At 39.5% G+C, this 14563-nt stretch overlaps 1 protein-coding gene across 2 annotated transcripts in view; it reads left to right on the forward strand.

Moving 5' to 3' along the window:
- NUP107 (nucleoporin 107) overlaps positions 1–14563 on the forward strand; it is a 56412-nt gene that overhangs the window by 36443 nt on the left and 5406 nt on the right. For both annotated transcript variants that reach the window (XM_015431181.4, XM_005571495.5), the window contains exons 18-26: positions 2035–2104; positions 2803–2921; positions 3649–3687; positions 8373–8523; positions 8869–8981; positions 10244–10346; positions 11041–11201; positions 12297–12422; positions 12819–12932. In XM_015431181.4, the coding sequence (XP_015286667.3) occupies positions 2035–2104; positions 2803–2921; positions 3649–3687; positions 8373–8523; positions 8869–8981; positions 10244–10346; positions 11041–11201; positions 12297–12422; positions 12819–12932 (996 nt within the window). The remainder of the gene's footprint in view (positions 1–2034; positions 2105–2802; positions 2922–3648; positions 3688–8372; positions 8524–8868; positions 8982–10243; positions 10347–11040; positions 11202–12296; positions 12423–12818; positions 12933–14563) is intronic.

Genomic DNA, 14563 nt, shown 5'->3' on the forward strand with positions numbered 1-14563 from the left:
GAAAATTAAGGAACATATATAAATACTAGAAAGGGAAGAACATTTACATACGATAAAAATATTAGTCTAGAAACTTAAAGCTCAGTAAGTTACTAGAATTAAGAGAATTTGTTAAAGTAGCTAGATACAAGACAAAGTTTTTTTTTTTAAGTCAGTCTTTCTTACTTGTTATAACTATTTAGAAAAGGATTTAGTACCCCCTCCCCAAAAGTTCCATTTAAACTAAAGAGATCTAGGAATAAAAAATTAATCCAGGGTTTCAAGCCCTTCATTTAAAAAACTATAGAATCTTACTGAAGGACATAAAATAAGACATAAATAAATAGATATATCATGTTCCTGGATGAGAGCATTTAATATAAATGTTTTTTTTTGTTGTTGTTGTTTTTTGTTTTTTGTTTTTTTTTTGAGACAGAGTCTCGCTCTGTCGCCCAGGCTGGAGTGCAGTGGCGCGATCTCGGCTCACTGCAAGCTCCGCCTCCTGGGTTTACGCCATTCTCCTGCCTCAGCCTCCTGAGTAGCTGGGACTACAGGCGCCCGCCACCGCGCCCGGCTAATTTTTTGTATTTTTAGTAGAGACGGGGTTTCACCGTGGTCTCGATCTCCTGACCTTGTGATCCGCCCGCCTCGGCCTCCCAAAGTGCTGGGATTACAGGCGTGAGCCACCGCGCCCGGCCTAATATAAATGTTACTCATTCCAGAATTAGCATAAAAACCTAATGCTGTGGGGTATTACTTCTGGACAGAAAATTGTCAAGTAAAAGAATAATTGAGAATGGCAAGAGCATTTTGAAAAAGAACAATAGGCTGGGTTTGGTGACTCACACCTCTAATCCCAGCAGTTTTGGAGGCTGAAGCAGGAGGATCACTTGAGCTCAGGAGTTCAAGACCAGCCTGGACAACATGACAAAACCCATCTCTACAAAAGAATTTTAAAAATTAGCCAGGTGTGGTGGCATGCTTCTGTAGTCCTAGCTTCTCAGGAGGCTGAGGTGGGAGGATCACCTGAACCCAGGGAGGTAGAGGCTCCAATGAGCCGTGATTGCACCACTGCACTCCAGCCTGGGCAACAGAGTGAGACTCTGTCTCAAAAACAAACAAACAAACAAAAAACCACACTCAAAAGGAAAAAAAATAGAGGGTACTTGCCTTACTCAATAATAAAACTTAATATGAAGATACAACAAAACAGTATAGAACTGACATGAAAATAAATAGATGAGTGGAACACAAAGTCCAAACTAGATCCAAGTATATATGACAACTTAACAGATGTCAGAGGTGACCTTTCATTTCAGAGGGAAAGGGGTGGTTTATTTAAATAAATGGTGCTGGCATAATTGGATTTCCATCCAAAGAAAACAAAGCTAGATCCTACCTCATGCCATGTAACTAAAATAAATTACAGGTAGAGCAAAGGTTTGAATGTAAAAATGAATAAATGCTGAAAGAAAATTTAGACAGCCAACTAAATAAAAATTGAAATATGTTTGACAACAAAAAATGAACTATATTCTTCAAAAAAATCAAGCTGCAAATAAGTTAGAAAAGGTTTTCTCTACTCTGTACCTGATCACTATTTTGTCTTTTTTCACCCTTGGTGCCATGTACAGAAGAGAATACTCAAAGAATGCTTTCAAGTACTGCTGCTCATGTTGAAAGAAATCTTAATAGTTTATTTTGCTTAGATCACATGAGTTCTTCCTTTCTGGTCCACTATGTGTAGTGCCAAGGTAAACAGGAATAAAATATAAGAACAAAAGTTTAATACCATTGAGAGATTAAATTGTTATAACGTAAGTCTCTACTTTCAAAGATGCTTTTCAGTTCTGGATTTGTAAGCTATGAGTATATTCCAAAGGCAGTATCCTTTCCATGTTTTATTTTGTTTTGATCTTTCTAAGGCCCTTCATTTCCAGCTTTTTCTTTCTATATGTTCCTTCAAAAGTTCTAACATTTTTAGTTTAACAATGAATATATACTACAGAATGACTACTAGAAGATTTATGGAAAATTAAAAACTTTTTTTTTCAGAGAGTTCTGGAAGAGAATCAAGAACATTATCATATAGTTCAAAAGTTTCTTATCCTGGGAGACATTGATGGTAAGATATGGTTTTATTTTACTTTGTGTTTTTTTTGTTTTGTTTTATTTTTTTTGAGACAAAGTCTCACTCTGTCACCCAGACTGGAGTGCAGTAGCGCAATCTCAGCTTATTGCAACCTCTTTCTCTTGGGTTCACAAGATCCTCCAGTCTCAGCCTCCTGAATAGCCGGGGTTACAGGTATGCACTGCTATGCCTGGCTAATTTTTGTATTTTAGTAGAGATGGGGTTTCACCATGTTGGCCAGGCTGGTCTCCAACTCCTGACCTCAGGTGATCTGCCCCCCTTGGCCTCCCAAAGTGCTATATGTTATAGACATTGTATTACAGGCATGAGCGACTGCACCCAGCCAGTTTTATTTTACTCTTTATGAGTTCTTCATTGTCTTACAGTAATTTTTAAAATTTATCCAAACAATGCATATGACTTACCATATCTTTTAATCTTGCTAAATATTAACCTATTTGAATGCAACTATTTACTTTATGTCAGAGGTGACCTTTCATTTGGTTTTTATAAAATAAAGTTTGGATTGAACCCAGACTCTGTTTAAGAGGGTGTAGAGTTATATCATGGCTATTAATTATGAGACAGTGACTTTAAAGCACTATAGGAGTGAAGTAAATATTCTTGGTAATGTTTATTTTTTTCTTTTGATTTTATTCCTATCGTTGAATCTTCACTTTGATGGCTTGTAGGTTTGATGGATGAGTTTAGCAAATGGCTTTCCAAAAGCAGAAACAATCTACCTGGACACCTCCTTCGCTTTATGACTCACCTCATTTTGTTTTTCCGTACTCTGGGACTACAGACCAAGGTATATAAAAATGAACGATTTCTTCTCTATAATGTTGATGCTATATACCTATTGTCAAGAAAACACTACTTTTTTGTTATTGTTTTCTAGAAATGGTGATAAGGAATCAAAAGTCTTATATAGTCTTGTATAGTCACTCAATGATAACTCACTGGGAGTGGCCCTTTAGGGTTCTAGTCTGTGGCCACAGAATGCTGTTGGCTAACTGGTTTTTAATAGATTCATAACTTTATGCTTGTCTGTACCAACTTTAAATCAACCAACTAAGCTAACTAAACAAAGTGAGTGCTATGTGAGATTTTAAAACTTTGTTGGTTGTTGTTTTGTTGCTTTTTTTCTAAAAAGGAAGATAACATTTTGGTCAGAGTACATATAGAAAGTGAATGATAAAGTAGTTGAAAGCTTGGGCTTTGGAGTAAGAGTCCTGAGTTTATACCCTTATTCAGCAGCTTCGATCTGTGTAACTCTGGGTAAATAAAACTTCCCTTGTCTTATTTCATCCTCTGTAAAATGTGAACAATAATAGTAACTACCCAAAAAGAGTTATGATAAGGTTAAATCAGGCAGTAGATGAATTTTGGTAAGCACTTAGCTTGGTGTATACTTACTGCTCAGTGGTAAACATTACAATTATTGAATTATTTAATAGTGGAATTTGTATTAAAAATTCTATTACTCTTTCATATAAGCAGTTGTATTTATAATTATGTCTTTTTTTCCTACGAAGGAAGAAGTTTCTATTGAAGTTTTAAAGACATACATACAGGTAAACTTTGAGAACCTACAACCTGATTGTTTTTTACTATTTTAATGAAAACAAAACTCAGAATGATACTATTTTAATTCTCAATGGTAAGAAAGCATCAGAATCCATAAGTGATCTTTTAATTATCAGCACAGTTGACCTTTGAGCAATGCAGGGATTAGGAAAACAACCCAGCTGCCCTGCACAATAAAAAATTCACTATAACTTTTGACTCCCCAAAAACTTAACTACTGATACCCTACTGCTGACCAGAAATCATACCAATAACATAAACACACAATTAACACATTTTGTATATTACATGTATTATATACAGTCATCCCCTCAGTATACTTGGGGGATTGGCTCCAGGACCCCCATATATAACAAAATGTTTGTGTACTCATGTCCCACAGTTGGCCCTGCAGAACCTGCATATATGAAAAATCTGCCTTCCATATTTGCAGATTTCACATCCGGATAATACTGTATTTTCTAAGTTGAGTTGAAAAAAATTTGTGCATAAGTGGACCTGCACAGTTCAATCCCGTTTCAAAAGCTGAACTGTACTGTATTCTTACAATAATGTAAGCTAGAGAAAAGAAAACATTACTAAGAAAATCATAAGGGGCTCAGCGAGGTGGCTCATACCTGTAATCCCAACACTTTGGGAGGCAGAGGCGGGAGGATTGCTTGAGTCCAGAAGTTTGAGATCAACTTGGGCAACATAGGGAGACCCCTCTCTCTACTACAAAAAATGTTTTAAAATTAGCCGGGCACAGTGGTTCATATCTGTAAACCCAGCTACTCGGGAGGCTGAGGCAGGAAGATTGAGTGAGCCTAGGAGTTGGAGGTTGCAGTGAGCTATGATCTCAACACTGCCCTCCAGCTGGGTGACAGAGTGAGAACATCTCAAAAAAAAAAAAACCAATCAGGCTGGGCATGGTGGCTTGTGCCTGTAATCCCAGCACTTTGGGAATCTGAGGTGGTTGGATCACTTGAGCCTAGGAGTTCGAGACTAGCCTGGGCAACAGTGAAAACCTGTCTTTTTTTTTTTTTTTGAGAGGGAGTGTCGCACTGTCAACTGGGCTGGAGTGCAATGGCACGATCTTGGCTCACTGCAGCCTCCACCTGCCAGGTTCAAGTGGTTCTCCTGCCTCAGCCTCCTGAGTATCTAGGTGTCCACCACCATGCCTGGCTAATTGTATTTTTAGTAGAGATGGGGTTTCATTATGTTGGCCAGGCTGATCTTGAACGCCTGACCTCATGATCCACCCTCCTCGGTCTCCCAAAGTGCTGGGATTACAGGCATGAACCACCACACCTGGCCTGGACCTGTCTTTTTTTTTTTTTTTTTTCTAAGTTAAAAAAAGAATAAATAATAAAAATCATAAGAGAAACTACATTTATAGTACTATACTGTACCTGTTAATACTGTAAGTTTATGTTGTCTGTTTACAAGATGAATTGTCTGTTTGAAATGGACAACCACAGTTACAGACCTCAATCTACAGTATATCAAGCAATTCACCTTTTTCTTGTAATCTCATGACTTTTCTCTGCTTCTTGGGAGAACTTCCAGTATCAGTCCTGGCACTTTGTATGGCTCCCATGGTGTTATTAAGGGTTTTTAGTATTGCACTCAAAAAATAGGAGACCTGGGAAAGATTACTTTTTATTGCAGTGTGCAACTGAAGAGACCAACTGCTCTTCAGAGATGATTAGCATCACACGGCATTTTAAATGGATACTCACAGCACTTGAACTCACCCCAGTAGTGGCAGGAAGTAGCTATAAAATTATTACAGTAGTATAGTACCTACTACAGTTAGTTTTATGCAGTTATGATTTAATACGGCATCTGTATGCTTGTTTACATTTCTCTAGACCACAATGTATGGTCTGCAAATGTGTATGTATGTTTTGATAAATTTTAACTTTTTATAATAGATTCATATATATTTTATAGTAGTAAGTGATAAAGTAAACCAGAATCTACATATAATGGATTTATGACATACCTAGTATTTTTTGTTTTTGTTTTGTTTTGTTTTGTTGTGTGTGTGTGTGTGTGTTTTTTTTTTGAGACGGAGTCTCACTTTGATGCCCAAGCTGGAGTGCAGTGGCATGATCTTGGCTCACTGTCACTGCAACCTCTGCCTCCCAGGGGTCAAGCGATTCTCTGGCCTAGCCTCCCAAGTAGCTGGTATTACAGGCGTGCACCACCGTGCCTGGCTAATTTTGTATTTTTAGTAGGGACAGGGTTTCACCACGTTGGCCAGACTGGTCTCAAACTCCTGACCTCAGGTGATCCTCCAGCCTCAGCCTTCCAAAGTGCTGGGATTACAGGTGTGAGCCACCTCGCCCGGCCTACCTAGCTTTTTCTTAATTTACTCAGTATTTCTAGGCTATTAATTTGTTTGTGAGTCTTTTTTTTTTTTTTTTTTTTGAAACGGAGTCTCACTCTCTTGCCCATGCTGGAGTGCAATGGTGCAATGTTAGCCCACTGTACCCTCCGCCTCTCGGATTCAAGCGTGAATTTTTTTCAGATTATCACAAATCTCCAAAAAATGTTCTAATATATATATATTTAAATTAATATGTTTATTTATTTAGAGATAGGGTATTGTTCTGTCACCCAGGCTAGAGTTGACTGGCTAGATCATAGCCTATTGTAACCTCAGACTCGTGGGCTCAAACAGTCTTCTCCCCTCAACCTCCCAAGTAGCTGGTATTATAGACACATGCCGCCACCATGGCCAGCAAACTTATTTATTTATTTATTTATTTATTTATTTTGAGACGGAGTCTCGCGCTGTCTCCCAGGCTGGAGTGCAGTGGCCGGATCTCAGCTCACTGCAAGCTCCGCCTCCCGGGTTTGCACCATTCTCCTGCCTCAGCCTCCTGAGTAGCTGGGACTACAGGCGCCCACCACCTCGCCCAGCTAGTTTTTTGTATTTTTTAGTAGAGACGGGGTTTCACTGTGTTAGCCAGGATGGTCTCGATCTCCTGACCTCGTGATCCGCCCATCTCGGCCTCCCAAAGTGCTGGGATTACAGGCTTGAGCCACCGCGCCCGGCGCAAACTTTTTTTTTTTTTTTTTTTTTTTTTTTTTTTTTTTTTTGAGACGGAGTCTCACGCTGTTGCCCAGGCTGGAGTGCAGTGGCGCGATCTCGGCTCACTGCAAGCTCCGCCTCCCGGGTTCCCGCCATTCTCCTGCCTCAGCCTCCTGAGTAGCTAGGACTACAGGCGCCCGCCACCGCGCCCGGCTAATTTTTCGTATTTTTAGTAGAGACGGGGTTTCACTGTGGTCTCGATCTCCTGACCTTGTGATCCGCCCGCCTCGGCCTCCCAAAGTGCTGGGATTACAGGCTTGAGCCACCGCGCCCGGCCGCAAACTTATTTTTTATTTTTCTTTTTAGAGACTGGGTCTCACTATGTTGGCCAGGCTAATCTCAAACTCCTGGCCTCAGGTGATACTACCTTTTTTTTTTTGAGAGAGTGAGTCTCACTGTCACCGAGGCTGGAATGTGGAGTGCAGTGGCATGATCTCAGCTCACTGCAACCCACCTTCCAGGTTCAAGTGATTCTCCTGCCTCAGCCTCCTGAGTAGCTGAGATTACAGGCCTGTGACACCACGCCTGGCTAATTTTTGTATTTTTAGTAGAGACGGGGTTTCGTCTTGTTGACCAGGCTGGTCTCAAACTCCTGGCCTTAGATGATCCGCCTGCCTCAGCCTCCCAAAGTGCCAGGATTACAGGCAGGAGCTACCAGGCCTGGTCTCAAGTGATACTTCTGCCTCAGCCTCCCAAAGTACTGGAATTACAGGCGCGAGCCACCATACCCAGCCAATTTTCCAATATTTTTTTTTTTTTTTTTTTTTTTTGAGACGGAGTCTCGCTCTGTCACCCAGGCTGGAGTGCTGTGGCCGGATCTCAGCTCACTGCAAGCTCCGCCTCCCGGGTTCACGCCATTCTCCTGCCTCAGCCTCCTGAGTAGCTGGGACTACAGGCGCCCGCCACCTCACCCGGCTAGTTTTTTGTATTTTTTAGTAGAGACAGGGTTTCACCGTGTTAGCCAGGATGGTCTCGATCTCCTGACCTCGTGATCCGCCCGTCTCGGCCTCCCAAAGTGCTGGGATTACAGGCTTGAGCCACCGCGCCCGGCCTTTCCAATATATTTATTGGAAAAAATCCACTTATAAGTGGACCCACACAGTTCAAACTTGTGCTGTTTAAGAGCCAACTGTACTCACTTTTTGGAATTTAAAATTATTCTAGGCTGGACACAGGGGCCCATTCCTGTAATCCCAGTACTTTAGGAGGCCAAGGTGGGCAGATCACTTGAGCCCAGGAGTTTGAGACCAGCCTGGGCAGCATAGCGAAAAGCCGTCTCTACTTAAAAAATACAAAAAATTAGCAGGGCGTGGTGGCATGCACCTGTAGTCCCACCGACTGGGGAGGCTGCGGTGGGAGGATCACCTGAGCCCGGGAGACAGGTTGCAGTGAGCCATGATCGTGCCACTATACCCCAGCCTGGGTGACAGAGTGAGACTCTGTCTCAAACAAATAAATAAAAATAAAATAAAATTATTCTGTTAGCAACACAAATCCACATCTGTATGAACCTTTCCTGAATACATTTGAAATTTTAAAGTAAACTTTTTATTTTATTATGACATACTTTGATCTTTTTCTATTTTTTAGCTTTTAATAAGAGAAAAACATACAAATCTCATAGCATTTTATACCTGTCATTTGCCTCAAGACCTAGCTGTTGCCCAGTATGCATTGTTTTTGGAAAGTGTTACAGAATTTGAACAGCGCCACCATTGCCTGGAGTTGGCTAAAGAAGCAGGTAAAAATGGTTGAAAAGTTTGTCTTTTGGCCTTTGTAGGCAAATATTCATTTTGGCTGTAGTAACATTTATCCTTCTAGTTTTAAATCTTATTTCTGTTGAGGGGAAAAAAGGAATAAAATTTTCAGGGAATTTTTGTTTTAGGACTAAAGTTACTTATGCTGTAACTCATATGTAAAATATCTTTTAATTTTGGCATTTTCTTTTGTATAAATATCTTTCATATTTTACATATTTTATTTTAAGGAATTATTGTTCCAAATTTACTGAATCATTATGACTGTTTAGAAAATATTACTATCAATTATTAATCTCTGTTTTTTGTTGCTTCAAAAAATTATTTAGATTTGGATGTTGCAACAATAACAAAAACTGTAGTTGAGAATATTCGAAAGAAAGATAATGGTGAATTTAGTCATCATGACCTGGCCCCAGCCCTAGATACTGGCACTACTGAGGTAATTTGGGATGGGGGGCAGAGGTGTTGTGTAACTTCTAATAATCTTTTATGTTATTCCTTGCTGAACTTCTCCCTTCATAAAAGAAGTAGTACATTAGTTTTTGTTTTTTAAGAATGTCTCTTTGTCAGCCCAGACCTTTTAAATTTAAAGTCTTACATAAAGGATTACTTATAGTAGTATGTTAAAGGAGCTTCTTTAATAGAAAAAAAATCTCAGCTTTGGCTTGTTGCTCATCAGGTTATTTTAAATACTTGATTGAATCACTAACTTATGTAGCTTGCTTACTCATATTTTCAGAAAGAAATAGAAAGTTATATCTAAGAAAACTATCTTAGAGTAGCATTTAAAGGAATCACATGGTTAAATTGGTGAGCATACAATATATAATTCCAGATTAATAATCCAGTAAGTTTTTTCTATAATTTATTTTTATTTTTATTTTTATTTATTTATTTATTTATTTATTTATTTTTGAGACGGAGTCTTGCTCTGTCGCCCGGGCTGGAGTGCAGTGGCCGGATCTCAGCTCACTGCAAGCTCCGCCTCCCGGGTCTACGCCATTCTCCTGCCTCAGCCTCCCCAGTAGCTGGGACTACAGGCGCCCGCCACCTCGCCCGGCTAGTTTTTTGTATTTTTTAGTAGAGACGGGGTTTCACTGTGTTAGCCAGGATGGTTTCAATCTCCTGACCTCATGATCCGCCCGTCTTGGCCTCCCAAAGTGCTGGGATTACAGACTTGAGCCACTGCGCCCGGCCTTATTTTTATTTTTTTGAGACAACAAGGTCTAGCTCTATTACCAAGGCTGGAGTGCAGTGGCGCTATCTCTGCTCACTGCAACCTTTGCCTTCTAGGCTCAAGCCACCCTCCCTCGGTCTCCCGAGTAGCTGGGATTACAGGCATGTGCCACCATGCCCAGCTAATTTTTTGTATTCCTTGTAGCGAAGGGGTTTTGCCATGTTACCCAGGCTGGTCTCAAACTCGTGAGCTCAAGGGATCTGCTCTCCTTGGCCTCCCAGTGTGCTAGGATTACGGATGTGAGCCAGCGTGCCCAGCAGTATTTTCTATAATTTAATAGAGAGCTGTTAAATATGAAAATACACTAAGGAAAGTTAGATGCTTTCATAATTTTGTATAACTTGAGGGAAAATGATGTTTACTGGAAGTACAGGTGTAAGTTAATTCTACTAATTTGTAGAATATCTTTAAAAAAAAAAAAAACCCTGATGTTCCTTTTTCTTTTTTTCCCATTTCATAAATAGGAGGATCGTTTAAAAATTGATGTAATTGACTGGTTGGTATTTGACCCAGCACAGAGGGCAGAAGCACTGAAACAAGGCAATGCAATTATGAGAAAATTCTTAGGTATGCTATATTTTTATGCAGCTTCAAACTCCTGGGCGCCATTCTTCTTTCTACCTCAGCCTCCCAAGTAGCTGGGACTACAGGCACCTGCCACCACACCCACCTAATTTTTAAACATTTTTTTCTAGAGATGGGTTCTCACTATGTTGCCTAGGCAGGTCTCAAACTCCTGGCCTTGAAGCAGTCCTCCCACCTTGGCCTCCTGAAGTGCTGGGATTATAGGCGTGAGCCACCACACCCAGACTTTTTATTCTTTTTTTAAACGTTTTTATTCAAATTCATGTGTTTTTGAATTTGGGGGAGTTGTTTTTGATCCTTCCATGGGGAGGGAAAAACCAGCCACTCTTTATCAAACATGATATTATGAAACAAAACATTTTAACGGTGAATTTTCATTATCTTAATCAATTTTGCAAATAATCGCAAGGCTATCAGACTTTGAAAACTTAATTGCTTCAAGACATAGAAGTATGTAAAAGTAACTGCATTTGGTGTATCCTTTTGTGATAGTATCACATTGAGATAGGAAAAAGCCAGTCTATCAGGTAGAAAGATCACCAAGACTTTTAACAGAGTGCTTTGGGCCCTGAAATAGATAGGTCACTGTAAAATTTGGAAACCAGTGATTTGACTCCTTTAGAAACCATTACAGGGAAGTCCACGGGTATTCAAAATTGTGTGTCTTTTTTCACAGCATCAAAAAAGCACGAAGCTGCAAAAGAAGTATTTGTGAAAATTCCTCAGGATTCTATAGCAGAAATCTATAATCAGTGGGAGGAACAAGGAATGGAAAGTCCACTTCCTGCTGAAGATGATAATGCTATCAGAGAACATTTGTGCATCAGAGCTTATTTGGTGAGACTGTAAAGAAAGCCGCAAATGTGCCTATCTTCATGATGATTTTTCGGATTCACTCTCAGAGTTTGAACTTTTTTCTAGAAGTAGTGTTGGTTCATCTTACCTTTCTTGTGACTATAGTGCTGAGTCATCCACAAGGGGACTGACATGACCTTGTCTTCATTAGCATGATTCTCTAATCGATGCTAACCAACCAAGATCATCTCACATGGTAGATAGTGTCTATGATGTCTGGAAGTTATGTTTTCTTAAGATTTTGTGAACGCATGTCTCAGCTTTAAATTTCTGCTTTTATCAATAACTGAGAAAAAGCAAGATGCTGTAGGTTTGTTATGACTGAAATAGCAACATACTCATTCAAAATTCATTCAAGGCCAGATGCGGTGTCTCACGCCTATAATCCCAACACTTTGGATGCCAAGGCAAGAGGATCGCTTGAGCCTGGGAGTTCAAGACTGGCCTGAGCAACACAGTGAGATCCCCCCCATCTCTACAAAAAAATAAAAACGAAATTCGCCAGGCATAGTAGCATGTACTTGTAGTCCCAGCTACTTGAGAGGCCGAGGTGGGAGGATCACATGAGCCCAGGGAGTTGAGGCTGCAGTGAGCGGAAATCATGCCTTATCTTCATTAGATCATGCACTCCAGCCTGGGTGACAGAGCAAGGTCCTGTCTCAAAAACAAAAAAAAAATTTATTCAATAAATAATTATGTAATTATAGTGGGTTAGGTAGTAGGGCCAAATCTGTGGATAGCACCCTATCCTTGCCCTCTAAAAACTAATAGGCTAGTTAAGAAGACAAGTACACATGCCTATGTTACAGAGCGATAAATGTCAATATACATATACAGTCAGGGTGCTGATATTGGAGAAGATGCCAGAAAACACAATATATATACCTTGTTTGTCACTTGACAAAACATTTATTCATGATATGAATTTTTGGAGGCAAAAAATATATATATTTAACAGTTTTTATTTCTTGATGCTGCAAAATTATTTCTAAGAATCAAATGTTAAAAATTTTGGTGAAACGATAAAAGTGAAAACTTTTGTTATTTTATATTTTGGTTCTTTATTTTACATTTTAGGAAGCCCATGAAACCTTTAATGAGTGGTTTAAGCATATGAATTCAGTTCCACAAAAACCTACTTTGATACCTCAACCAACTTTTACTGAGAAAGTGGCTCATGAACACAAAGAAAGGAAATATGAAGTAAGTTAAATATGGATCTGGGATGTGCCTATTGCATCTTATAAATGTATGTTGTATATTTAAATAGATCATTTCTTCAGCACTATCTTTCTATCATAACAGGTAATCTTCCTGTTAATGTCCTGCTTTGGGAGACACAATCTGTTTAGTTACTGTTCTGTAGGTAATTAACCAAACATGAAAAATGCCTTCAGGTGACATGAACATTCATTTACAAAGTTAACATTTTAGCATTTTATTTAACTGCAGTCTGTTGATACTTATTTTTGTATTTGGCAGACTGAAACGTCAACTCTTTAGAATGATGTTCTATATGTATGTTTCTGTCTGTACTTTACAAATACATTATTTATTGGGTTTTATACATTATATGTCTGCCTTGTGTTTGTTTTGCAGATGGATTTTGGTATTTGGAAAGGGCATTTGGATGCCCTAACTGCTGATGTGAAGGAGAAAATGTATAACGTCTTGTTGTTTGTTGATGGAGGGTGGATGGTGGATGTTAGAGAGGTAAGCTGTGTGCATTGTTTATAGCCAAAAACCGAAACAGTCACCATGTTTTTTTAAAAATGTTCTGTCTCTAAATGGAAGCATCTACAGATGTTACATAATTGTAGATATAGCTAAATCCCATATTTTAAGCTAAACTGAAAATACTAGCTAGGGAATGGGAATATTTGATTCTTGGATAAAGTGTTAGTTCACATTTACTGTGTTCACACAGGATACAAAAATCTAATTTTTAAAAATTCTGGAGCTAAAAATTTAATTATACATGTATGTGACTCCATTTACAGATATAAAGATAACTCGAGTAGTATCAGTAAGGCATAGCTAAGGTAGGGGCTCTCACCTCTGGGCTGTCCATTTTAATGACCTGGCAAACTTTTAAAAAATACTACAGGGTTCTACTCCCAGAGATTCTGGTGTAATTGGTCTGAGGTAGGGCAGGGGTTTGTTTTTGTTTTTTTAATCACCTGGAGTGCTTTAATGTAATATATAGCCTGTGTTGAGAACCAGTTACAGAAGTATTAAGTGCCATAAGAAAGGCACAAGTTAAGTATTTTCTGAGTACCAGAAAAGAAAAGATTGTTTCCACCTGAAAGGGAACTGGAAAGTATGCTTGAAATGTATAACATTTAACTGAATCTTGAACATACTGGTAGAATTTGGATGAGCTGAGATGGGGAAAGGAAGGATACTGAGATAATAGTCATAGAAGGGAAAGACATTGCAGCCTGACCCTGGTGCATGACAGAAACAATGAGTAGCTTAGTTTATCCTTTGTAGACCTGATGAGCTGTCTGAGAACTGGAAATGCTGGCTTCTTGGATATTCGATGTATTATTTTGAACAAAGAAAATGATAGGAGTGTTCTTGATATCTTTCCTTTTGCTATTCTTCATACTCTCATCTATTTAATACTTTTTCTTTAATTTTAGCTGCTGCTTTTTTTTTTTTTTTTTTTAGCCTCTCTGACCAGAAGGAAAAAGAATAGAGGCGGGACAGTGAACTAAATTTGAGCCCCTATTTGCCACTATTACTGAGGGAGTAATTATCTCAAATGTCTCCACTTTATTTTTTTGTTGTTGTTTTAGAGACAACATCTTGCTCTGCCACCCAGGCTGGAGGACAGTGGCTTGATCATAGCTCACTGCAGCCTCAAACCTTTGGGCTCAAGCAGTCCTTCTGCATCAGTCTCCCCAGTAGCTAGGACAACAGGCACACGCCATCATGCCTGACTGGTTTTTTTTTTTTTTTTTTTTGAGACTGTATCTTGCTGTGTTGCCCAAGCTGGTCTTGAATTCCTAGCCTCAAGCTGTCCTCCCTCCTTGGCCTCCCAAAGTGCTGGGATTACAGGCATGAGTCACTGTGTCTCCACCTTTTTTTTTTTTTTTTTTGAGAAAGAGTTTTGCTCTTGTCGCCCAGGCTGGAGTGCAATGGCACAACCTTGGCTCACTGCAACCTCTGCCTCCCAGATTCTCTTGCCTCAGCCTCCCAAGTACCTGGGATTACAGGCATCTGCCACCATGCCCAGCTAATTTTTGTATTTTTAGTAGAGATGGGATCTCACCATGTTGGCCAGGCTGGTCTTGAACTCCTGACCTCAGGTGACCCACCTTCCTTGGCCTCCCAAAGTG

Source organism: Macaca fascicularis, chromosome 11 (genome assembly GCF_037993035.2).
Source record: "Macaca fascicularis isolate 582-1 chromosome 11, T2T-MFA8v1.1".
Lineage (NCBI taxonomy): Eukaryota > Metazoa > Chordata > Mammalia > Primates > Cercopithecidae > Macaca > Macaca fascicularis.